The sequence below is a fragment of the Triplophysa rosa genome, linkage group LG10 (assembly GCF_024868665.1).
Source record: "Triplophysa rosa linkage group LG10, Trosa_1v2, whole genome shotgun sequence".
NCBI classification, from domain to species: domain Eukaryota; kingdom Metazoa; phylum Chordata; class Actinopteri; order Cypriniformes; family Nemacheilidae; genus Triplophysa; species Triplophysa rosa.
Window position 1 is genome coordinate 5,073,548 of NC_079899.1, and position 27,578 is coordinate 5,101,125.

Here is a 27,578-nt window from a genome sequence, read left to right on the forward strand (position 1 = left end):
AGATAGAAGTAGGAATAAATGAATGTTTATACCGGTTACTCCTAACAGAGGGAAATCTTATCTGAGATCCTGAGGGCAACAACTGAAACTCAGAATAGAGAGGATGGGAAGTATCCATCAGGATAGATTGAGCTTTTCTTACTACCTGACGATTACAGAGGTTGGTAGAGTGACTCTACTGAACTCCTAAAGTCTTACTGCCAGTATTAACTACACTCACCAATGCAGTCCTCGCCTTCACACTAAGACTGCCATACCAACATAACCAGGGCTATACAGCGCTACGAAAAAATCGGTCTGTGCTAAGAATAAATTTGATAGTGTAGCAAGCGTGCGATAAAGATTTGAACGAGCATTAGACAGAGCCGCCTTTTTTGTGAAGTGCATTTGTCGTTGTGCTTGTTCGTGTGTGAGGTTAACTAGTGGCGCACCACTATTTATTTTTGTTTATATTTAGTTTTTGCGATTAAAACTTGTTTTCCCAGCTGCATTAAGTCCATTTATCTAGAGCCCTATGGTCGCGCGTTGGGGAAACCATGGAAGGACTTACGTAAGCTACTATAAAATTCTACGATTTAAATATGTCCTCTGCTTGTTCTGCATTTCTATGAGTGAATCAGTAGCACATTTAACATGTTACATGCGTGACACTCGTGGATTTGTCTGTATCTCGATATACGAGGACGTAAACACATGAACTTCATCCACAGAGTTGTTCCAAGTTTATTTCACGAAGGTTTCACTCCCTGCGTTCCATTCAGAAGTGATCATCCCATGCCCTACTCCCTTCGAAGAGTAAAGCTCTTCATGTGTAAACTCTAGAGGGAAAGACGCAATTGTATCTCTTAATGTGTCCGTTTAAAATTCACTTGGAAAAAGGAGAAATAAAAAAAACATCATTTTCTCTTTATTTGGAGCGATGTTTTGTGTGGTGTCCCCTTCCCGAAGAGCCCTTCGGAGGGCAATATATCCCGTTTGGAGGGCAATATATCCCGTTTGGAACGCACCGACTGTTTGAGTGAATCTGGGAAAAACTAAAACTTATATGGCCCTAATTTATCCATCTGTATGTAAAATTAATGTCCTTTTTTATTTACCTGCCTATTTATGTGATGAACTGCACTTTTTATACCTGTGCTACAACTATGTGCCCTGTGCTACAAAACTTTAAACCTCTGTAGCACTGGTGCATGTGCAAAAAAAAGTTAACGTATAGCCCTGATAACATAGCAAATGTTAAAACAGATTCAATATAAGATTTATAAAACAATGTCATCAAGAACCTATCAACATTAAACTTGGCCAATCTCCGTAGACAGTAAAAATGTTGCTGTCCCCTTTTGCAAATCATTGCAAATTGACACTACATTGACACTAAAATTCAGCTTGTTATCAATCACACATCCCAGATACTTATACTGTATATGATTCCACAACCTCAACCTCCTGATCTTTAATAGTTGTTCTTGCAGTATCAGTTTGATTTCGCCTGAAATCAATATGCATGTCTTTTGTTTTTAGCACATTTATCTGCAGGAATGCATTTTCACACCACTGAACAAAATCATCTATCACAGGACCATGGTAATTTTCGTCAGCATGGAGAAGACTGACAACAGCGGAGTCATCTGCATATTTCACAATGAATCTATTTTCATGACAGCTCCTGCAATCATCAGTATATAAGATATACAGGAGTGGAGAAAGTAAGCATCCCTGAGGGGACCCTGTGGATGAAAAGTGCCTCTGACAGACACCCGATTTCTCTTACTCTCTGAATACAAACAGTTAAAAAGTCAAGGATCAAGCCAATAATGCAAAAAAATCAAAACCAAAACTCAAAGGTTTCTCTACTAAAATATGCGGTTGGATCATTTAGAGCACAGGTCGGGAACCTTTTTTAACCAAAGAGCCATTTTTCTAGTTTTGGTTCATTCATTTTTGCAAAGAGCCATTGCAGAAACTACTATTATATACAGTATGTATACAGGTATATATATTTAAATGACTTCAATAGCCTACTAATAACTTGATTTATGTCCATAGACCACAGTCTCACTTATGGTCCCTGTTGGGATCAATTGTTATTTTCCTTAATAACATAACATGTTAGATAACATGTCCACAGAAAACTCAACCAGTGAAACAAACTCAACAGTGCATACATCTAGGGCTCCATAAAATGATTTCCATTACTTATAAACAACTTGCAGGTTTACATTAGGTCTCCATTCAATTAAAGGAAGAATAGGTGATCCTGTCCAGAAACATTTTTTGTTGGAAATCTCTTTACATCCTGATAGCAATCAAAAAGTATATTGGTCAAATAATATTTGTATAATTATATATCGTCTGTGAAAGGCGTAGGACCAAAAAACATTCGACCAATCAAAACGTTCTGGCCGAACACTGTGACTGGTCATGTGTACATTTTCAGCCAACGTATTTTGCATACCACTGCCAGGTCTCCAGACTGTGACTAAAGTTTTTGAGACAGCGCGAGCGTTTTTTACAAGTACTCGTGCATGTGCGACCTGCCAATTTAGATTTTTTTCTAGTTGTTATATCTCATGTGAAAAGACGAGTGTGAGAAGGGGAGAGTCCGGAGCTGTGCACCATGCGCGGCTGGGTGACTGATGTTTCTCGCTGTCTTCGTGTCGGTCACAGCTCAGCTCATCATTGATAAGTTTACAGACACAACGTGAGCGCATACTACGATTCGCTGTGAGCCTGAGGACAAACGAAAATGTCAATAATTGCATTGCAGGCTGATTTATGGTGTGCCCCTAAACTTTCTGCTTGCGCCCCTAACAATTTCAGTCAGGGGCTATGCGCTCCTAGTAAAAAAGTTAGTCTGGATCCCTAACTGCACACCCTGTTCACGCAGGCATCATACGTCATCAGCGCGCTCACGTCCGCTATGTCAATGTAGGGAGAAAGGCGGACAATCAGCAACAATCTAACTTTCCTGCTGAACCGACAACAAGTTAATCTACAAAACGACAGTTCATCACATGAGGCAGGTAACTGACAAATGACATTAATGTTACATACAGACAGGGGTGGAACTGCTTATTTTCTGAGGGGTATGCGAGATCAGTTTTGGCACACTTCCATCCGCCACCACAATATAACACACAACAAATAAAAAATCCGTAGACAAGTTGTATTACCTTTGGAGTCATTCTAGTTATATTTTAAATCATGTGAAGGTGACAGAGGTATAACAGAAGCATAAATTTGTCCTTTTACATAAACACTTTTCCAACTGCTTCACAGTGTAACAGATACACAATTCTGAAAAGATAAATTAATAACACATCTGAAAACTAATAAAACAATGGAGTAAAATGGAGTAAAAGTACATAGTTTATGCTCAGACATACACAATAAATTAGGGCTGCAACTAACGATTATTTTGATGATCGAATAATCAGACGATTGTTTTTTCCAATTAATCTGATAAAAGGCTAAACAATTTTTTATTTTAACTTTTGCTTATAACAAATAAATAAAACCACAAATAAGGGTATTTATTGTATTCTTTGAAGAGTGAGTTTCACTTTTATAATCTAGATTTTTGACAATTAATACCTTGTATTACAATAACAAAAAAGCTTGTCAATTTACTACAATGGTACTACAATTTCCTTTAGCAAATACTACAGTGCTGTTTCATCTGAGTGTTCAAGTTAACAGCACCTTTATTTTGACGGGTTGTCTGGAAGTTTAATGTGTGTTCTCAAACAGTAAAATGCTCATAAACTTCATCTCCAGAGTTGCTCTGAGAGTTTATTTTACATGTTTATATTCTCATACAGTGCAGTCACAGACAAATCCTCGATCATCACTCGTGTAGTATGCTAACCTGTGCACTTCATCCACTCAGAACAGCCAGATGACATATTTTAAGATTTTGGGGATTTTTAAATGAATCGGCATCGGCCGATTGTGCTGCAAATTAGACCGATTAACAGGCAGGTGCATCTGTGAGCAGCTAACTGTTGTTGTGGAACATGCGACGCTGCCTCTTGCGGCATAACACTGTGATGTCCCCCTCTGCCTGCTAACTTTTTAACTACCTGATAACTTCACAAGAAAACGGTAAGACTTAAATTCTTTTTATCCTTCGTTCTTAATCTAGCCTTGTATATTTCATTGATTAAATATGATGCTACTTGAGAATGCGAGTAACTTTTTGGAACATTTTGTTAGCGAGCCTTCAACCACATAGTTTAGGCTACATGTAATGCACGGGTACCAAACCCGGTGACGGGCCTTATTACAGTTGTCCGCACTGTATAGCTAGATAAACTCCGACATTATCAATACTGTTTCTGTACCAGAGAATTTCTCTCCCTCTGAGGCTTTGTGTGAGACGGAGCAACTCACACTCTGCAGCCATGCCTTGTTAAAAGACGAAACTTCTGGAAAAACGTGCACGTTAACTTTCCTTCTTAAATGTGTCTGTGGGTCGGACTCTGTTTATAATTGGTATTAAGATGCGTTTTGGTCGATCATCCTATCAAATGGACGAAACAGGTGCACACAATTTACAAATGATCGCGACCGGGGCAGATAAACATACAGAGAGAAGAGTTTTTTGACAGCCGTGAGACACGCTGAACACTGTAAGTGTGTGTTAGAAATCTGAAATCAAGAGAAAACATTCTGCTTGCTTGCTATGTTTTCGTCATCAAACCAAACTTTTAAGTCTTCGGCCAAAGTTTAAATCCTGACTTGTTGTTTCCCCTCATTTATGCATTATGTCCGTAGGCGGTCTTTTGTGGCTGTTTAAACGCATTCGACCACAAGAGCGTCTACTTTCCTGTCAGGCTTTCTGTCCTATAAAATAGAAAGAGGATAAAAGCTAAATATAACTAAAAACGCAGTTATGAGTAGTAGGCTGTGTTACATGAGTAATTTTTTTATTTTTGTTTTAACTTCGATTATGACCACAGGGCTCTAGACTGACTAGACCATTTTTCCTGCCAGTGCGTCAAGTTTTTCTTAAAGAGTACATTCCTCGAGATCATAAAAAATACATTTCATGAAGTGTTTAATTTTGCCGTGTTTGAATGTAAGCAATCTGCCAAGTTGTAAATCCGAAGGTGAACGAATAACAAAGTTATTAGCTTATAAAAAAGGTAATCGACTCTGAATCACGCAAACAAGTCATGACCTGTCCGAATCTTTAACCACAATGTATCTACGTCACTAGAAATAATCCCCGCCTAGGACTGACTGCGAAAACTTAACTCTCTCCTCCCCAAACACTGTACTAGCTCGTTCGTGACGTGTGCATCATGTCTAAGAGAAGCTGTGTTCTATGTAGTGAAACTAAGTCAGTCTTATTTTCACTACCAAAGGAAGAACTTCTGAGGAAAAAATGGTTACTATTTATTTTTCAAACGACACCAAAGGAGTATAAACCGAACGTTTTACTTTGCGCGCGTCATTTTGCCGAAGATTGCTTCATCAATCTTGGCGCCTTTACTGCAGGATACATTAAACGTCTTTCCTTAAAAGATGTTGCAATACCAACTTTATTTGGACCTGTAAGCTCCACCGAATCACAACCTGTAAGTGTGACTCTTTATTTTTGTCTTTACTTAAAATTAAATTTGTGTGACGTTATCTCATGTCTGTGTTTAGCTAACGTTACCGTTATTTTTGGGGTTGTTACTGTTTGTTTACCTAATGTTAGCTATAAACTCGTTGCGCTAATGTAAGTGTTCAACCATATTAACTCACAAAGTCTTTATTTCAAGAACTGCGTGGTGTACTATAGTTATAATAACATCTGAAGATACGAACACCGTACACTGTATGCCGTGATAACTAACTGTTACAAGAGAAGTGTCTAAAACAGTCCTTTTTCTTACTGGCATCTGTATAAGGATTAAAGAATGATTCGTCATACTCGGGTTCGAACTGGTAAGGTAAAATCGACGCCATCTCTCTCTATACACTGTTAATATCCAACCACCTGCAAACCGTAATACAGTTGTAATGATAGGCGGTCCATTTGCGACACATGCTGAACGCGTTTGACCAATCACAGCAGACTAGACCATTTGACCAATCACCGCAGACTACACTATCTGACCAATCAGATCAGACTACGCTGGCGGAAAGGCGGAGATTACACAGATGAATCGCGGAACGAATCATTTGAGAGTCAGTCAAGAAGTAAGGTAATAAAAACTGCTTATTATTACGAAATAATAGTATTTTTACATCATGTATGCACATAAACTTGTTGTCGGACACTCCATAAACCAAAATAAGCCCTTAAAAATATTGAGGAATGTACTCTTTAATGGTCGCACCGGTGCGACTGCCAAACTGATCAATATATCATTTTTGAGCATTATAAATTTAATGTGCAGAAATGTTATATTGTGCAAGCGGCGCATTCAGTCACTCATTTTCGTCTCCCCTCCATAAACCATTCACTTATCTGTCAGTGGCCCCGCCCCCAAAGACGTAATTCGCGGGTAAGTGGCGAAGGACCGAAAGAGCAGACGAGTGAAGCGCTCAATCTTGCAACAGAAATAAATATGCAGAATACAAGAATATCCCCGGCTAAGGTACAATAAGAATTGTATAAGAAGATAATGAAATGTGTTGCGAGTATTGTATGCATGTGAAGCTAAAGCATGAAAAATGTGTTTAAACTTTAAGTACTAAACTATTGTATAAAGCTCTCTAACAATACTGCAAAGCATACAAAACGTTATACATCACGCTAAATACTATTTATTTTTAAGTCGCTATTGATAGTAGCCAAACGTGTATCAATGCAGCTTTCATGAAGAATAATCACTGAAAGCCTTCAGGTCTCGCGGTTTGTTTGAGATATGCGCGCGCCCAGAGAGTCAGAGCACAAAATACTAAACGGAGTTCTCTCTTTCATGCCTTCTTACTCTGAAACGGACATATAAACACAAAATAACGTCAAAATCCCCATATTAACAAGAAACCTTGTAAAGGTATTCAGTTTTGTGACCAAACAGTTGGGAAACAAAACACGTGTTTCAGTATATTGCGCGAGCTCTTAAAGGGGCAGCAGCATAATAAATATCGCTGTTTATAATGTTCATCAAACAACAACGGACGGGCCCAAAAACATTCTCTGATATTAAAGGAATTGTGTTCTCTTATAGGAGTTGTTCACAACAAATAAAGGAAGAAAGTAGCTTTAAGAAATATGTGCTTTAAATATGGTAAAGTGTTGAAAGAGCGTTTACATATACAATAAAAATAATTCAATCATAAACCATGATTTGTATTAATTTCTAATTGATTTATTAATGCATTAAATACATTTGAATGAAGTTTTAGTGATTCTTTTTTCTTATCTCACCCCACGACTCTGGTGCCATCAAATTAAGGGCTGGTGCCACCAACTGAATAACTTGGTAGCACCAGTGCCACCTCTCTCAAGTGTTAAGTCTAGAGCCCTGGACCATTTGACTAATAGCAGTGTCTGCCAACAAACATAAACAAAAAGCATGCTTCAGAACAGTTTGAGAAGGTGCTTAAAAGTTTTGAGCAATGTATTATTACTATGAATTAGACTGCTATCTTGTACCCTGCAATAAACGCTCAATCTTTCTCAATCAAGTGCACAGATTTTAAGAGACATGTCTTCAATGAACCCCCTCACCCAGCTCACTCCCTCTTCCAACTGTTGCCATCTGGCCAGCGCTACAGAGCACTGACCACCAGAACAGCCAGACACAAGAACAGTTTTTTTCCCACAGGCTATACTCAGCCTGAACAATTAAAAGCTCTTTCTACCCACTGTCCATCACATTGCACACTTGCACATTGCACATAGCATCTGGAAACTGTACATTGTAAAAAAACAATAGGTTAAACCTGTAAATAACACAGCTGTACACTATTTAAAAAAAATCATATGATCTTTTTGGCGTATATATTTTCACTTTTTGTATATAGTGCATTATTGTTTTTATTTAATTCTCTTTTTTTGTATCTTAATGTACTATGTTTGCACCATGTGAACACTTTCTTCTGCACTAAGCTCCTGTTGCCAAATTCCTTGTGTGTGTAAACATACTTTGTAATAAAGCTCCTTCTGATTCTGATAAAAACCCATATCGGTCGATCTCTAAACCTGTTGTCTATTTATTAAGTCTGTAACCTCATTTTCTACTGGTCGTAAAAAGGCTATTTAAATGTGTCAATAATGATCAATATCAAATGATATAACACATCATACCGATGATACATTTTTTTGCTGTATCGCCCAGCCCTAGTTGAACCACTGTTGTCACATGCATTATTTGAACAACATCTTTAGATGTCTATGGTGGAGTCAAAAAGCTCATTGACCAAAACTATTCGTGTTCCTAAGATGAACAAAGATCTTAAAGTTGTGAAACGACTTGAGGGTGTGTAATTAATGACAGAATTTTAATTCTGTATTGAACTATCCCTTTAAAAATGCCATGAATTAAAACCACAATTTTAACCCGAGCTTTTGTTATACAAGATGGAATCTATTCACGCGAACATCCTGTAAGTGTCAGAACTGAAAACACTCTTGTTACTGAGATTACATCTGTTATTGACACCAGGCTCAGTGAACGGCAGGTTCTGGAATGCAATTATCTGGTTGAACACCGCCTCCACAGAAAGAATATCAACGACGACTTCTCTAGCCCCGCCCACTGGTTCGCGCATGACAGTGGCGCGGAACCAGATATATCTCGCAAGCAATAAACAAATATGCAGTTAGCTAAATATTGTGCCATCCCTGGTTGTGAAACAACAGTCACTGCATAACCTTCCTTCGGATTCCGATATTAGGAATGCGTGGTTAAAGTTTATTTTTAAAGACGTTCCAGCTCACGTGGGAAAAACATGGAGCGTTTGATCGTTTCATTTCTCCGAGGACTCCTTCGTGAACAAGGCACAGATCAACGCTGGATTTGCGGAAAGACTTAAATTAAAAAGCAGTGCTGTACCGTCAATATTGAATCCAATAGGAATGGCGCAGCAATCTATGTGAGTAAAACATTTTTGTACCATGCGTCACTTGATATACCCACGGGATTAAGTTAGTATTACCTGTGGACCTTTAACGTTAGTCATTTGTAATAATTGCAGAGGTTGTCTGTGATCTTAATCCCTTGTGAATCGGGATCTCTGTGATTTGGCAGGCTCACATATCTTTTTTTCAAGGTTTTATCCACCGTTTGCGAATAATGGAGGCTGTTTTGAAGTGTTTTGGTATTATTTCGGGTGCTGGGTCATATCCATAAATTACCGGGAGTCTCCTGTTTGTTTATTTATCATGGAAACTCTCGTAACATTTGAGTTTGAATTATCCAATCATAGCAGTGGGCGTTTACTTCCAAGTCTTCATGGCGGAACACCCATTCAAACCGATCTTTTGTCGAGCCGGCCTCAAATCCCGGATAGAAAATAGCATATTACTTATTGATTTTTATGTTTTTGAATGTAAAAACCACGCGAACGTCATAAGTAGACCTCATACTACAGTATAATATAATAAACAATCCCAGTTCATCTCACCTTTAATATGTATTAATGGTTCAGCTCGCCACAGTGTAATGTGTCCTGCCATAGTTTCAAAAGGAATACAAATACACACGCTGCACACATGCACACACACGTAGCCAGCTATGAGGTCACAGAGATACAGACCATTTTTTATATTCAAAAATAAAATGCACACCGGTCAACACACCAGTTTTTCCTGAGAGATGCAACAGTGACAATCGGTCACGAATACCATGATCGCTTGGGTCTAAACATACTTTTTAAAAATAAAATTATAGTATTTTTCATTTCGGACAGTACCAACAGATTTGATTGTCTGTCAAATATTTTTGTGCACCAGTGCAACCGTTCAGATAAAAGCTTATGTCATCAATAGCTGTATATTACAATTAGAATAAAAACTCCCAGAGTGGATTTGTGCAGGACCGTTACTTTTCGCAATATGACTGCCTGTGGACTGTCAAGATATTTTCAGAGATGACAGACATGATGCAATAGAATAATAATTTAAAGTTACCATGAAATCAAACAGGAAAATTCTAAGTGTTTTACACAGTGATTGTTATAAAAGATTTATCCGTGCACACCATCTTTTTTTTTCATTTGCACTTGTAATCTTTAATCAAAAACATTACACTCCTCTCTCCCTCTCAACAACAACTCTTCACCACATGACGTAAGCAACAAAAAAGAGGCACAACTATACTGACTGTCCAATGGCCAGGCATTTTTTGACTTCCCCACCAGGCCCAACTTACAACAAATTAGGGATGTGCCCTACTAATAATTTGACAGTCGTTTAAACAAAAGTTTTGTAACCGTGTAGTCGACTAGTCTAAAACTAAGAAAGGCCCAGAAGGCGGTCCAAAAACGTTGTAATATTGTAATGTAAAAAATACATTTTAAAGACTAAAGAATGTAGGCTATTAATCAAACTGTTCATATCCAATATTTAATGTACAGAAGCTAAAACAGGCATATGTGTTCCACTTTCCTTACGTTATGATCATTAATATTTCTGCATTTGCTGATGCACCAACCCTGATTGGATCGTTTTAGCGGCTGCAAGAAGTGACGCGATGAGCATTAGTTTGCTTTGGCTGGTCTGCGCCTGGGCTTAAAAAATGTAGCCTATACAAAATCCATTTTATTTTCTCCTTTAAATGTATGATTTTTCGGACTCTAAAAGATCAAATTAAAGTGACATTTTAGTAAAAGTGTGTCTATTACACTGAAATCATGAAACTTAAAATATTTAACAACAATTAATTAAAAGCTTAAAAACAAATGTTTCATTATTTGTTTATTTAAATGATGTTGAATGAAAAAAAACAATGCTTTTATAATTATGTCGCCATTTAAGTAGCCTACAAGTTATAACTAAAATAGGCCTATAGCCTATTAACAAACAAGATAGCCTACATGATATAATGTTTTTATTATTTATAAAGCAAAACAATGTGTGTAAACAAAAAAGCAAATAGAAAGCAATGGACAAAAAGTACAGAACAAGCTACCGAACGCATTTGATCTCGCACAGCGCGAATGAAAAAGCCGCTAATAAAGCATACTGCCCATATCAGCTAATTTATAGTACATACATAGGCTAAACACTCAAGTTGGCATGTGATTATGATGTTAATATTATTTTACATGTTCTTGTTGATGAAATGCAAGAATTATGCTCGGATGCAAGCATTATGCTCAGATGAAAGTCGGCTCATTGTTTGTTAACAATAACTCCGTCTGAGGAATCTGTGCAAACTCTGCAAGGGCACACAGATAACAGTGCTAAGCGATCATGTTTAATCAAGCTCTTTTTTTGTGATAAACATAATAAAATAAATTTCAAAGTTCTGTGAATGTAGAATGACATTCAATGAGACATTCTCATCTCAGTTTTATTGAGTGTGCTAAAGATGCATTTACCGCATTTACAGCTCATTCTGCAATCAAATAACGTCAATCTGTCTTTCATGTAGGGATGCACCGATACCATTTTTTAAAGACCGAGTACGAGTACCGATACTTTTTTTCTGGTACTCGCCGATACCTATAACCGATGCCTGTATAATGTACAATTATGTTAATAAGCCAGTATCTTACTGGTACATTTCTTTTCTTTTGTTTTTAGGTCTACTTAAATGTACGTACTATTTTTAAATTAAGTTCAATTTTTTTATGATAAGTAGCACAATTTTACTAGCACATTTACTTCAGTTTGCTAAAGTAAACAATATACTCTGTGGTTGAATTATAAAAAATTCAAGGGGGGTGGTGTGGTAAAATGTGAGTGTATTATAACTTGTTCAAGTCAACCAGACTTTTATTTTGACGGGACGCCGCAAAGAGCGTTTGTTTAAGTTAACCGGACTTTTATTTTGACGGATCGCCGCAAATGGTGTTTGTTTATGTGTTCGTGTCCTCGTGCAGTGAAACGCTGGCTCTGAAAGCTTCACAAGCACAATGCGTTCAGGTTCAGTACACGCAACCGCACCACTCTTTCACACACAGTCACGCAAAACATGCAGAATACATATTTAAACAGTATCTGAATATTTCGTTAGCTGTTAGCGGTTCAGCGCTAATTTCTTGTTAGGAAATAATACATATTCCAGATTCCGTGTCGTTCCGTGTTGTACAGCAAATTCTGTTTTTATGCCTGGATTCCTCTATTCCGTCCGCGTTTTCCACATTACGGAAATCATAGGGCTCTATGTATGTCACGTGAAGTATCGGTCTTTGGTATCGGTGTGTCATTACGAGTACGAGTACATGAGCTTGGTATGAATATAATATAATGAATATAACTTTCATGAATTTTAAAATATTTCTATTTATTATTAAGTAATTGTTAACATAACTGTATGTAGCTTTAGATAATTACATACTTTTTCGTTTTATGCCTGCATTCCACGCTTCCGTCCGCATTTTCCGCATCGCGGCAAACAGTATGGTTACACATGGCTCCAGTGAAATGATTATTATGCCACTTTGATATGACATAGTTTGCGTAAAACCTACCCGTTTTCCTCCTTCAAAACACCCCCAACAACTAGTCTTTCAAGTGGCCATTTCTGAGCGTGCTGCAATTGGCACAAAGGAAACGCATGCTAGATCTGACCTAAAATTAATAGTGTGTAATTTAAAAGGTTTTTAAACGAAACATTAAAATGAAAGTCATTTAAATTATAACATTTTGTGTAATTTTTTCGTGTAATCGACTGTTGTTTTCAATGTCAACTAGTAGGAGCTTACCGTTTAAATGACAAGACGATTAGTCTCGCACATCCCTACAACAAACCAATCAAAGGGAATGGCAAAATAAAGTCCCGCCCTACATTTTAATTTTCAGAAACCGTTTCACTCAGATATACGTCACGATACGGAAAAGAAGTCAATCGCAACTTCCGTTTCATGGTGACTTTAACGAAACCCAATTATGACAAAAAACTGACAATCGAGCTATATGTTTGGATATTCCTGAAAACGTCCCAGCGCAACATCTGACGGATTTTCCTAGGTCGCATCACATATGTGACCCTGGACCACAAAACCAGTCAAAATGAGCACGGGTATATTTGGTATAACAAAACATGGTATGGGTTAAAATGATTGGAATTTCTTTAATGCCAAAAATCATTAGGATATTAAATAAAGATCCATAAAGATATTTTTTATTTCCTACTGAAAATAAAATTCTAAAATTTTATTTCCTACTGATGGACAACTCAAAAGGCGATTTTCTCAACATTTAGATTTTTTGCAGATTCCAGATTTTCAAATAACTGTAATACTGTAATAGTAATATTGTTTGTTCACAAAGTACAACTGGGAAGCAAAACATTTTTGCAGAACGCCTGCACTACCTTAATAAACTACTTTTCTACCATCAGGCCAAACAGTTTTAAGAATGGTAAAGAACAGTAGGGACTGTGTCCACCAAGGCGTTTCTGCCTGTGGCCGGCATGTTTTTTAATTGTTTACAATGGAAGACGACGCATTTCAAATACATAATCAGCTTACATGCACTCAGCTCCGAGAGTAAACGTTTATTTCACGCTCAGCCCCAGTGTTCGACCAGACACCCAGAGTTGAACAACTTGGGGTAGAATGCTCAGCTCGTATGTGCCTGCAGCCAGCGTTTTCAGCCACGTCGGTGGACACAGCCACACAACATGATTACAAAAAGTTCCTGGCCCAGAATTCTGAGCATGGCTACCTAAAAAGTGAAAAAAGAAAAAGTATGGGTAAAAAAAAATGAATCCTAAAAACAGAAATATCGGATCATCCTCGATAACGCTCGCATTTCCATCTTGCAGCGTCTGTAAACTCTAGCATGGTGTTATATTCCAAAAAGCTTTTTTATCAGCCATGAAAAATTAAACATCTGGACAGGCTGAGCCAGAATGGCAAGAAATGGAAGAGTTAAGCAAGGAGAACAGTTTCGTCCAACAATGGAAAAGCAGCATTCAGTAAGAAACTCACAAAGCTACACTGCAACAATCAAATATATTTATATCCAGGAAAACCTGTAGAAAGATCATCTAAAGTGTGATGTTTCTTCAAAGTCTTAAATTTAATGGCAACATTAGCTTCCAACAAGCTCTAAATCCAAATTAAATCATATCAAAATGGAAGAAAAAAATTCTCAATTAGAAAACAATTCTTAAGTCCTGGCTTAGTTAACTATTCGCAACATTATGGGCTTATTTAGAGATGCACTAATAGAAATATTTTGCCCAAAACAGGATATGCAACTATACTAAAAAAAATGTAACTCAAAGTTTTTATCAAGAATTGAATACCTTTGGGACAACTAAAAAATGAAAAGTAAAGAAAAAATACTTTGGGCATTCTTTACCGCCTGGACGACAAAAACATACTTTCATCGTTTAGTAGCATTCATGAGGTAAATCTTTAAATCTAGTGATATTTATGTTTACCACAAACACACCTTTCTCAGAAACATGCCATGTTCAAGTATGTCACTTGGCTTGTCACTTGGTTAAATGCAAACTATAATATAAATTCTAGCCGCTGTCAAGATAGAATATATTTTCAGATAAACCTTTTATACAAAAGCTGGCATGTATTACCAAGAGACAAAAAATCCTGCAGACATAAACCCAAGCATTTCTACTCAAAACAGTTTTTTACTCTTCAACTATCATCACACTGCACCTGAAATGCATAAGTACAGGTGTGATGACACTGAAGGAGTGATGCTTGGGAACCTTACAGGCCCCCCTAAACTGCTGCCTATATGAAAGAGCGTTTTGAGTAATTTCTCATTTGGCTTCTTCCATCCTCTTTTGAAACAGCCCATCTCCTACCTAAGCTGGTTAGGGGTTCCCTTATCTCTTTGAAACTCTCTCGCCCCATCCTCCTGCTTGACATTCAGTGCTTTGGGGGAGCTGGGAGAGCTGCTGAGGGAAGGGGAAAGAGATGTTATTCACAGAAAAACAACCAAATTATAAGGAGTTCAATATACCAAGTATGCAACAATGGTAATATCCCACAAACCGCCCTGATCAAGCACAGAATAATACACTTAGAATATTCTTTGTGATTGATTCTAGTGACACACCAACAGTAAATTTCTTGGCCAAACTGGAATATGCATTCAGTCACACTTGCTGATTATCAAAATTTCTCCTTGTGAATGTCCAACAAAATCATAGCAGCAGCAGTTTGCAATTTAGAGTAGGGCTGTCACGATTATTGAATAATCGTCTCATCGCGATTGTTTGACCTCATCGCGATGGTTTCAGATCATCGCGATTATTGCACATCTCTATAGAAGACACTAGGGGGAGCTGTAGTGCATCTGCATATTGCATATTTTAGTGTATATATTGTTACTTAAGCATGGTAATACTTGTAAAATGTACCACCACAACACAATCACTTAAAAAAAAAAAAAACATATACAAATTACCTGCAGTACAATTTGATATTATTTAAGCAAATCTCAGTGTGAAAACCAGTCTACCAAAATTTCGCTAACACACAAGTTAAATTTTATTGTAGTCTTGCAAGTGAGAAAAAAACAGACTAGAAGCTTTTCTATGACTGATAGTATTTTAATGGTGGCTTCAATTCACACCTGATAAATTTACTAAATTTACAAGTATTTGGAGGTTGTATTATTGACAGGTAAAAGCCTAAACCTTAAATATATGATGACCCAATTTTTTCCGATGTATTTCCAAGAAAAAAACATAGTCTTGTATTCAGAACAATATGGTCGTTTCAATCGCTGAATCAAAAATGCATGAGAATTAAATGTCAAAGCTCAAAAACAGACAATTAATCGCCATAATCGCCAAAGCCCTAAAACAGACAATTAATCGCAATGATTTATTAGACAATTAATCGTCAATCAAATTTCATAATCGTGACAGCCCTAATTTAGAGAAACTGATAAAACAATAATATATAAACTAGAGGTGGGCAAACTACGGCCTACGGGCCACATCCGCCCCACCGAGCAATTTCATCCTGTTTTTAAATGTATTAAATATGATTGTGATTAAGTTAGGATTTTAGTCAAAGGATTAATATGATACTGTGGCGAGGGGGGCGTGGTTTAGCGAGGTCTGCGGCAGGAGAGAGAGCTGGGAGACAAGCAGTAAGTGAGTGGAGTAAATACAAACAACCAACACCTGTGTCTCATTCCAGTAAGGGCGCGGGGAGACAATATATAAAGACACAGGAGACGCTCAATGGGGAGAGAGAGAAGGATTGCACAAGGGCTGCCACGGTCACGGAACCTCGGAGGAAAGAACGAAGGACTTTGCTGGATTATTATCGTCTCAAGCCAGGCTGAAGGAAAAGCTGTGGATTTATGTGTTGTATGAATGGACTTTTGTTTTCTCGTGTGGCAAAGCAATAAAGCTCGTGTCAGTCCCACCAACCTCGTCCTCTTCCTTCCTCAATATAGCGAACCCGCGACAGATACATACTGGATAGTTTGCAGTGCAGCAAATGTTGTATGAAGTTTTGACCAAAAAGAACTAGAAATACAGTCAACATGCACAAAATGCAGTTGACAATAATAAATGAAGATGATTATTTAGATGGATATGTCAAAAGAAGGCTTTCAAGAAAAAAAGCCACAAGTAATGGGAGGCCTGTGCCCCAGAGCTTATATCTGACAACACCCATGCTTTGAAGCACATTTTGAAGTTGTGGCAATTCAGTTAAAGTTTCCGGAAAAAAAAAAAAAAGACTGTTCTACTCATAATATTTTGTATATATACTATAGTACACTATAGTATTTTTACATGGTGTTCAGGTTAAACAGACTTATTTTGGTGGGCTTATTTTCATGTCCCCATAGAGTGAGACCCATACAAATACACAACTGCCACTCGTGTAGTACGTTTAATTGTGCAACTCATTCACTCAGATAAAACAACGGTACAAAAGTGAATGTAGCGGTGCGACATTGATTAAAGGTGCTGTGTCTATTTTTGAGCATCTAGTGGTGAGCTTGAGAATTGCAACCAACCACTCACTCCACCCCCTCCCTTTTGAAGCACTACGGAGGCTGTGAGAGGATTAAGATGTTGTCACGTGTTCGCTTCTTTCCCGAATGAGATAACGTATATACGAAACACGTTCTGTAGAGCAGTTTGTCTGTTTAGGGCTCTGTAGAATCAACCTGGCAACATGTCAACATTTGACATTCCATCTAAGGGGGCCCGCGCAGTACGTAGATAGAAATATCTCATTCCAAGTTAAGAAAAACATAACGCTTCATTATGTAAGGTCTTTTATACCCCTCTGAACACATAGTTATGCATATTATATTGCATTTCTTTCAATTGATCCTACAAAAATGTCCTTTATAGTCCCACAATAACAAGAACAAAGACAAACACACTTCACACAAAAAAAGACGGTTTTTTCGTAGCATACATGTCGCATTGTGCAGCCCTGGAACACTCTGATGCTGGCAATCATAAATACAAGCGCATGACAGGCAGCGTCAAATCACACTGCATAGCTAGTAAAATTAGTGCCTAATGCACCTTTCATACAGGATGCGGAATGCGCTGCACCCTTCGAGTGCAACCGCACTCAGACCACCTCCTTCAGGTAGCTTGACAGCTTTCAGCCCTGTTTTGGCCCTGTATATATATATACACATATATACATGGCAGTGTGTGAGTGGAGCAAGTCATGAATCCAAGTAAGTGGAAAAGATGCTGTGTATGTGCAGGAGAGTTTTATTTATTTATTTATTTAATACTACCACAGACAAGCAAATGTTCACGGTATGATAATCGTGTGATATTTCAGAACCACTGTTCTACAACAGGCAGTGCAACAAATGATCAAGAATGAGAAAAGAACAACGAGCTGCACAGTTATAAAGTCAGCCACTTATTCTTATGCAGCGCGAGCTGTGCAGATATCAGTTCAGGCACGTTAGCTTAATACAGCACAAGCTTCGCAGTTAAAAAATAAGACGCATCTACTTTATACAGCATTGTTTATACAAACCCGATTCCAAAAAAGTTGGGACACTGTACAAATTGTGAATAAAAACAGAATACAATGATGTGGAAGTTTCAAATTTCAATATTTTATTCAGAATACAACATAGATGACATATCAAATGTTTAAACTGAGAGAATGTATCATTTTAAGGGAAAAATAAGTTGATTTTAAATTTCATGGCATCAACACATCTCAAAAAAGTTGGGACAAGGCCATGTTTACCACTGTGTGGCATCCCCTCTTCTTTTTATAACAGTCTGCAAACGTCTGGGGACTGAGGAGACAAGTTGCTCAAGTTTAGGAATAGGAATGTTGTCCCATTCTTGTCTAATACAGGCTTCTAGTTGCTCGACTGTCTTAGGTCTTCTTTGTCGCATCTTCCTCTTTATGATGCGCCAAATGTTTTCTATGGGTGAAAGATCTGGACTGCAGGCTGGCCATTTCAGTACCCGGATCCTTCTTCTACGCAGCCATGATGTTGTAATTGATGCAGTATGTGGTCTGGCATTGTCATGTTGGAAAATGCAAGGTCTTCCCTGAAAGAGACGACGTCTGGATGGGAGCATATGTTGTTCTAGAACTTGGATATACCTTTCAGCATTGATGGTGCCTTTCCAGATGTGTAAGCTGCCCATGCCACACGCACTCATGCAACCCCATACCATCAGAGATGCAGGCTTCTGAACTGAGCGCTGATAACAACTTGGGTTGTCCTTGTCCTCTTTAGTCCGGATGACATGGCGTCCCAGTTTTCCAAAAAGAACTTCAAATTTTGATTCGTCTGACCACAGAACAGTTTTCCACTTTGCCACAGTCCATTTTAAATGAGCCTTGGCCCAGAGAAAACGCCTGCGCTTCTGGATCATGTTTAGATATGGCTTCTTTTTTGACCTATAGAGTTTTAGCCGGCAACGGCGAATGGCACGGTGGATTGTGTTCACCGACAATGTTTTCTGGAAGTATTCCTGAGCCCATGTTGTGATTTCCATTACAGTAGCATTCCTGTATGTGATGCAGTGCCGTCTAAGGGCCCGAAGATCACGGGCATCCAGTATGGTTTTCCGGCCTTGACCCTTACGCACAGAGATTGTTCCAGATTCTCTGAATCTTTGGATGATATTATGCACTGTAGATGATGATAACTTCAAACTCTTTGCAATTTTTCTCTGAGAAACTCCTTTCTGATATTGCTCCACTATTTTTCGCCGCAGCATTGGGGGAATTGGTGATCCTCTGCCCATCTTGACTTCTGAGAGACACTGCCACTCTGAGAGGCTCTTTTTATACCCAATCATGTTGCCAATTGACCTAATAAGTTGCAAATTGGTCCTCCAGCTGTTCCTTATATGTACATTTAACTTTTCCGGCCTCTTATTGCTACCTGTCCCAACTTTTTTGGAATGTGTAGCTCTCATGAAATCCAAAATGAGCCAATATTTGGCATGACATTTCAAAATGTCTGACTTTCAACATTTGATATGTTATCTATATTCTATTGTGAATAAAATATAAGTTTATTAGATTCGTAAATTATTGCATTCCTTTTTTATTCACAATTTGTACAGTGTCCCAACTTTTTTGGAATCGGGTTTGTATTTGTTAACAGCGCTTTTTGAAAAGCACAAAGTAGCGAGTCCTATAACGACAATGAAACAGCGCAATCATTGACAGGACGATTGCACAAGAGAATGTTAGTTAATAAAAGTTTGTACTTAATATACAGTAAGCAACACCCTGAGAAATTGAATCCTGTCCGAATGCCAATGTCTTTTTATTTCAGACAAAATCTTTTCCAAGCGTGTTTTGGCTAATGAGAACTACAAATGAAGTCCTTACAGATGCTCGTATATTGTACTTCATGCATGTATGTGATATTCTAAAACAGTCAAAGCTACAAAGCAGACACTTGCTGCGTCCCATTTCGCCTACTTATACTATGCATTTAACGTATGTACTGTTTTTGTCATGGAAAAGTATATACAGTTTAGCGAGTAGCAAAACAGTATGCACGCACAGGGACACACTAACACAAAAACAGAAGAGGCCATTGTTGCCTAGACTCCACTGTGACGTTAACTATAACAAACACCAACATACACTGCAAAAAAACATTCTTACTTAGTCTTTTTTTCTTGTTTTCCAGTAGAAATGTCTAAACATTCTTGAATCAAGATGCATTTTCTTGATGAGCAAACTGACCTAAGAAAATAAGTCTGGTTTTTAGTCAAAAAATATGACATTTCAGTGAATTTGTGCTTAAAACAAGCAAAAAAAATCTGCCAATGGGGTGAGAAAAATAATCTTGACTTATTTTCTTAGGTCAGTTTGCTCATCAAGAGAATGCTTCTTGATTCAAGAAAGTTTAGACATTTTTACTGGAAAACAAGAAAAAAAGACTAAGTAAGAAAGTTCAGGGCTCGACGTTAACGCTTGTCCGCTTGTCCGGGACAAGGAAATGCTTTGTATGGGCAAGTGAGAGAGAATTTTACTTGCCCGACCGGACAAGTAACTTGAAGAAAATAACAGTGCGACATATATGTAGAATAATAAGAATATATGCATTAGACAGAGCTGCGTGTTTGTCGTGGTTGTGCTTGTTTGTGTGTGACAATAATCAATGGCGCACCGCACTGAGTCCACGCAGACGCGGAATCCTGTTATTTAATGTCATCTGGCTGTTCTGCGTGTCTGAGTGAATTATGTGCAGTTTAACATACAACACGAGTGATGGTCGAGGATTTATCTGCGTCTGCACTGTATGAGGATATGAACACATGATCTTCATCTCCAGAGGTGCTCTGAGAGTTTATTTTACGAGTGTTTTACAGTTTGAGTGAAGCTATCTGCAAACAAGCGTCTTCCCAAAGACCCGTCAAAATAAAGTCCCGTTAAATTGAACACTCAGACAAAAAATACTGTAGTGTACTATTGAAAATTGAAGTGCCCTTGTAGTAAATTGATAAACACTGTATACTATAGTAAAGTTAAAAAACAATATAGTAGGAATTTTACTGCAGTTTACTATAGTAAATACTATAGTAACCTACAGTAATTTATGTGGACAAATATACCACTATTGTATAGTAAAAAAGGAAAAACACAGAACTTAGAAATATTAAAACAAATTTACGTAATCTAAAAATGATATGACCCTAATTTATCCATCTGTATGTAACATGAATGTCTTTTGTCAGTTATCTGCCTATTCATGTTGAACTACACTTGTACATTTCTGCCTGTGCTACCAAACTTTAAACCTCTCTAGCACCAGTGCTATGTGCAAAAAAAGTTAATTTACAGCCTTAACACTAATAATAATTACTGCTTGCCTTTGTTTTATAGCAGTCACGGAGAGTAGGCCTATAACCAAATTCAGGCGGCCAAAGCGGACACTAGTTAAAATGCTTAGAAGCAAACGTGACCAATCTAAATCCGAAACAATTATATTGATTACATTATATTATAATTCAAATGAAATATCTTTTTTTTTTATCTTTGGACAAGTAATTTTTGTACTCGGACAAGTGAATGTCAAATTTACTTGTCTGAAGGACAACCACATGACAATGCTTAATGTCAAGCCCTGAAGTTATTTTTTGCAGTGTACAGCTCTTCTTTGCATTTATTATTTCAAATGTAAGGTTTACTCTATACTAATATTTGAAAAGTTCAGATGCAAAACCCTTTTATTTTCTTCAGACAAAAAACTTTTTTTACCAGGCTTCTACATTTTCAATACCAGATATTTCAGGCCGGGCAGAGTGCGGTATTTAGCGGGGTTTGAAGCAAAATTATTTGAGTAACGTATACTATACGTGGACAGCATTCACTCAACATGATGAGGTGGCTTTTAGAGGGTTTTGCATCTTCATTTATTATTTCAGGGAAGCATCTCTTATTTCATTTTATTAATGCAGTGAAGCGTCACTAAACTCCACCCTCTCACGGTGTGTTGTGGGTAATATCAGCCATTTGAGTGTTCATGAATCTACACTTCAAATTTTCACTGGAAACATTAGACCATACTAAGTAGGGCTGGGCGATATTGACAAAATCTTTTCTCTGTATTTTTGGAATCAATGTCGATATACAATATACATCCGATATATGAAATAATCGTATACTTGCAATTCAAGGCCTCATTTAAGATGTCACAATCCCCTTTGTTCAAACAGTTTATGATCAAAAATGTAAAAGTAGAGTTTTTCTTTCTGTTTAAAAATATACAGCTGCATATAGCATATAACCAAATTAAACTATAAAAATAGAATATAAAAACATTATTTCCTCTCAAATTAAACACTAATAAATTGGTCTCTCTGTCACTTACAGCACACAATGCTACTATAAATGTAATCAAATAGTAAACAATGCAGATTATTTATTCATATTTATTAAACTTTGCAGGAAATACTTTCACTGGTGCTTGTCTGTACCGCTTAAATCCATTCAAACAGACTGACGGCGCTGATCTGTTTGAAGAAGTGAGATCTCTGTGAGCCACATGTTTTTATTTCAAATGTTCTGTTGACAGCAGTAATATACATTTATTGCTTCATTTTAGACATATGCCCGGTTAACCGAAAATATATATCACGTGATTTATTAACTTGTGAGTGAAGTGCATCTGAAAGCCAGAGGGCGCTCTCGTGCAGAAACTCCAAATACGCACTGCAGAAGAAGACCATAACACACTAGTAGTAGTAGAAAATGCCTAAGGACATGTTTTTATCACTGATCCTCAAGCCTCATCAGGTATTTTCATGATAATAAAGTATATTTATAATGATCATGTTTGACAGGTGTTGCTTTTTCAAATGCACGTTATAAGCAACTCAAACTCACACTGCTTTTAGATCGAGCAGCATTTCTACTGATCCCAGAGCCGTGCTTCACGGACAAGCTACGCATCAATAAAATAAACGATACCTTGCATTATCGCAGCTAGCACGGTTTCAGCAGGATTTGGTGGTAACCGCGGTTAACCGGGCACATGTCTACTTCATTTAAATAAAAGCCGGCATATACTAAACATTAAGCTTATGAGGTACGTCTTAAAATGCATAGAGCTGCTTAATGCGCTAAAATGTGCTCAAAGTCCAACGTGACCACGCGTTGAGAGGACAGCTTTGGGTGGCATCAAACTAGAGTTGTTCCGATTGACGATACTATCGTGTATCGACGATACTCAGACATATCGGCGATAGCTGATTCCTTAGACGATAGTTGGCTGTTTGCCAATATATGTTGCAAATTAATATTACAAATGTGCATTGCGCATTTCTTCGTGCAAGAGAGCTTACGGCTTATGCTTTTCCTCACACCAGACAGAGTTTATAATGTGCGGGGTTTGAGTTTTCCACGCACGAGAGAGCTTGTAATGAGCGCGGCTCTGGCTTTTCCTCGCGCCAGAGAGTTTGTAATGTGCGGGGTTTGAGTCTTCCGTGCACGAGAGAGCTTGTGATGCGCGCGCGGCTCGGACTTTTCCTTGCAGGAATTGCTATGCGCGTGAGGGTTTAAAACCAGCACACGAGTTGTTCCCGTTTGCCAATCAAGTAAGAACACCGCAAGCGGGCATCAATGATGCATTTGGATTAATGATATTGACTTACAGCAAGTTTACTTTCTCTCGTTTAAAAGGTTGCGGTGGGAAGTCACAATGTTGCCAACTGCACTGAACTTACACTCTGATAGAATGCTAATTTCAGTCACACATGAGCATTTTCTAGCCACGTAAGCTCCAGCTTGTCATAGATAAATGCGTAAATTGCCCCACCCCTCGATACTATTGTGTATCGGCGATCCACAGGCTGGCGATAGAACGATCTGACTGTAGAGAATATCAGCCAACACTACATCAAACCATATCGATATAAATGATATGGGCTCATCCCGCATCACTTTGGGAAACATACTGATATATCGCCAAAACCCGATATACCACCCAGCCCTAATACTCATTTCAGCATACTATGATTTGGGATGTAATAATCCTATTTAAGATGGATAATATGCGAATTGAGATGCAGCGATTAACACCTCTGTATTACCACAGAGATCTAGTCCCATGCAAATCGGTACATAAAAAAATAAATAAAATAATTCACAGACGATGTGGGTTAAGAGTTGTAACTCAAACGTCCTTCGGAAAAGTAGTCCTGTTCGAATAGTGCTTAGGATGGCGTAATTGAGTAATTTTGGAAAGTTGCAAACAATACACAGAGGTTGAAAAGGATACTCCACCCAAAAATGAAAATTCTGTACTGAATTTGTTCCAAAACTGTATACCTTTATTTTTTTCTGTTGAACACAAAGAAAGATATCAGTAAAAATGTTCATCACTGACTACCATAGTACGAAAAATTAAAATGGTTGACAAAAGTGTCCCAGAACTGTGTGTTTTCCAAAATTCTTCAAAATATCTAATTTTGTGTTCAACAGAACAAAAAAAGAATACAGTAAGTTTTCCTACTATGTTAGTCAATGATGCCCCAGAAATGTCAGTTAGTTGCTAACATTTTTCCAGATATCTTTCTTTGTGTTCAAGAAAAATAAATGTATACTGGTTTGGAACACATTGAGGAGGGTGATTAAATGATGACAGAATTTTCATTTTTGGGTGGGGTATCCCTTTAAAAACAAGGACTGAGTCAAAATGTTAAACAAATATCTTTAAGACTTAATTATGCATGTAAAATAAAAAATTAACTATACAAGTAAACAGGAAGTTCTTCTGGACCAGTGTTGTTACATCTTGCAAAATGGTCTGTAAGAGAATCTTAATTTTGTGGTGAAACCAGCAAATATTTTAAATGGTTTAACTTGCCAATCGTGTCCATAATGTTACCTTGTTTTCAAACTTACCTTTATCGCTTTAATTGCTGATTTTGTTATCTGGGTCATCTTTGCTTTGGAGATTGGTGGCTTGTATTCATTCAACGAGTACAACTGAAAAATAATGTGGAAAAATATTTTTGTTTACCATTGTATGCAATGATGTGACCTTTAGAGTCATTTTAAAGATATTTCGAGACATTCACATATTCCTATTCATTTACTCTTGTGGATCTGTATTCACTGATTCAGTCTTTTTTATACATAAGGCAATTATAAAAATGTTTTACTGGAGCAATGTTGTGAAAAATACATTAGATATCATAAGGAGACAATAACAAATTACAGTGGAACTAAAATTTAAGTATATTTCCTATTTCAAATGTCACGCAGAATTAAAGAACAGATTCAGCAGGCTATCAATCAGATTAGATGATGCAGCACGGGGTCTGAATTAACTAGTTAACAAATGAGGTCTACAAAAAACTAAATCTAGGGTATAAACAATGACTAGCTCGGCTACTCGTTTGTTGGCTTCTCGTTTGTGACCGTTAGCAAGCCAGCTGTAAAATACAAAGGCGGTAACCAATACAGTATTTTTGGAATTATATGTGCGTTGCGAGGGAGCAGTTTCGGCTTATGTTGCTGCTAACGCAGGCCTTCGACGCTCTAAAACGGTGTTTACGTAGGAAATTCACCAGATCTGAAATAAGTTACCGTGTAAGACGTAACTTAAAACATTTAGTTTAACCACGATTTCACAATACAAGATTAAGTGAGTTATAGGTATGCAATGATTACCACACAGTGTTTAATGTTTATGTAATGGCTAACTAGCGTTTAGCGTTGTCAACATGTTTCGTTTTTCGGTTGAAAAAACGAAAGGCCCAGCCAACTTCATTAAGATAATACAGGATTAACTTTTTCGATCTTGAAAAACTAGCAATCAAATGATCCACTTTTAAAAGTGAAATAGTCTAATATGTGCACCATGAACCCGGCTTGACCACAACGTGGCCTACACTCGAGTCAGGCGTGTCTACGAACACATAAATAGCAAACAAACCTCGCCGTTAAACGCCTTAACTGCCTCCATTTTGTAGTTTCGAGATTGTTCTTCAAAAGAGATGTAAACGCTTATCCAGTTTGTCCTTACAGCCGACCAGATGTATGCATGTCTTCTAGTTAACGGTGTTGGAGATGGAGGAGGGCGCTAATATGGCTGACAACGTGAACAGACAAACAGACCGAATCAGAAACCGCTCCGGGAACAGAATTGACTCAAGATTCAGTGGGTTGGAGAAATGAACAATAGACTAGCCATCGACCCAGTTTACCTCTGTAGTCGGTTAAAAATATACACAGGCTCACCTTGTTGTGTTTAATATAAACTCCGCATATTTATGTTTTCATTACGGCATATTTGCCTATTATTTTTTGAATGGCGATATAAAGTTTAAAAGAGACGATTCTAATGTTTCAAAGAACACACTTCAAACTCGCTATGAAATAAAAAATAGCAGTATTTATTTTTTATGGAACATTTAAGTGTTTATTATAAATGTTGTCCGTGTGAGTCATTCTTTTTTTTAATGTCCGTCATAATATTTAATCAAAATCTCAAAATGCATATACGCCCTCTAGTGGATCCTTTTATAGACATGCAGCCTTCATGGAGTCGGAATCACCTGCCTGCCAAAAGTTTGTGTACCACTACCTAAATAACTCGTTTGTCCGGCGACCCGCACGTAGAATATATGTATTGTCACAGAAATTAACCAAATGTAATTTAAAATCTTTAAATGAATGCTAACACAACTACCTTGACTGTGAATAAATCTGTTTATTTCTAAATTATTTAGCAATTATAATATACAGTATGTTTAACTTATGTTTAACAGTCTTCTTCTCTGGATGATTTGGTGGGGCGGTGCCCTTTATTGACCATCCGCCACTGATTTCTCCCCAAAAATTGTTTGTAGGCTATATATATATATATACTGTATATACAGGTGCTGGTCATATAATTAGAATATCATCAAAAAGTTGATTTATTTCACTAATTCCGTTCAAAAAGTGAAACTTGTATATTATATTCATTCATTACACACAGACTGATATATTTCAAATGTTTATTTCTTTTAATTTGATGATTATAACTGACAACTAATGAAAATCCCAAATTCAGTATCTCAGAAAATTAGAATATTAATTAAGACCAATACAAAGAAAGGATTATTAGAAATCTTGGCCAACTGAAAAGTATGAACATGAAAAGTATGAGCATGTACAGCACTCAATACTTAGTTGGGGCTCCTTTTGCCTGAATTACTGCAGCAATGCGGCGTGGCATGGAGTCGATCAGTCTGTGGCACTGCTCATGTGTTATGAGAGGCCAGGTTGCTCTGATAGTGGCCTTCAGCTCTTCTGCATTGTTGGGTCTGGCATATCGCATCTTCCTCTTCACAATACCCCATAGATTTTCTATGGGGTTAAGGTCAGGTTTGCTGGCCAATTAAGAACAGGGATACCATGGTCCTTAAACCAGGTACTGGTAGCTTTGGCACTGTGTGCAGGTGCCAAGTCCTGTTGGAAAATGAAATCTGCATCTCCATAAAGTTGGTCAGCAGCAGGAAGCATGAAGTGCTCTAAAACTTCCTGGTATACGGCTGCGT

At 37.6% G+C, this 27,578-nt stretch overlaps 1 protein-coding gene across 3 annotated transcripts in view; it reads right to left on the bottom strand.

The window, feature by feature from the left end:
* scaf8 (SR-related CTD-associated factor 8) overlaps window positions 1–26,163 on the bottom strand; it is a 49,819-nt gene extending 23,656 nt beyond the window's left edge. The window contains exons 1-3 of one of the 3 annotated variants that reach the window (XM_057343229.1): window positions 25,970–26,001; window positions 24,934–25,017; window positions 14,895–14,987 (exon numbers count right to left, since the gene is read on the bottom strand). Coding sequence is in view for 1 of the 3 variants with exons in the window: in XM_057343228.1 (XP_057199211.1) it covers window positions 24,934–25,017; window positions 25,970–25,999 (114 nt within the window). In the remaining 2 variants the exon portion in view is untranslated. Of the gene's footprint in view, window positions 1–14,894; window positions 14,988–24,933; window positions 25,018–25,969 lie in introns of those variants that run through there. The other 2 variants (XM_057343228.1, XM_057343230.1) reach the window with 2 other exon arrangements.
* Between the last annotated feature and the right edge of the window lie 1,415 nt (window positions 26,164–27,578).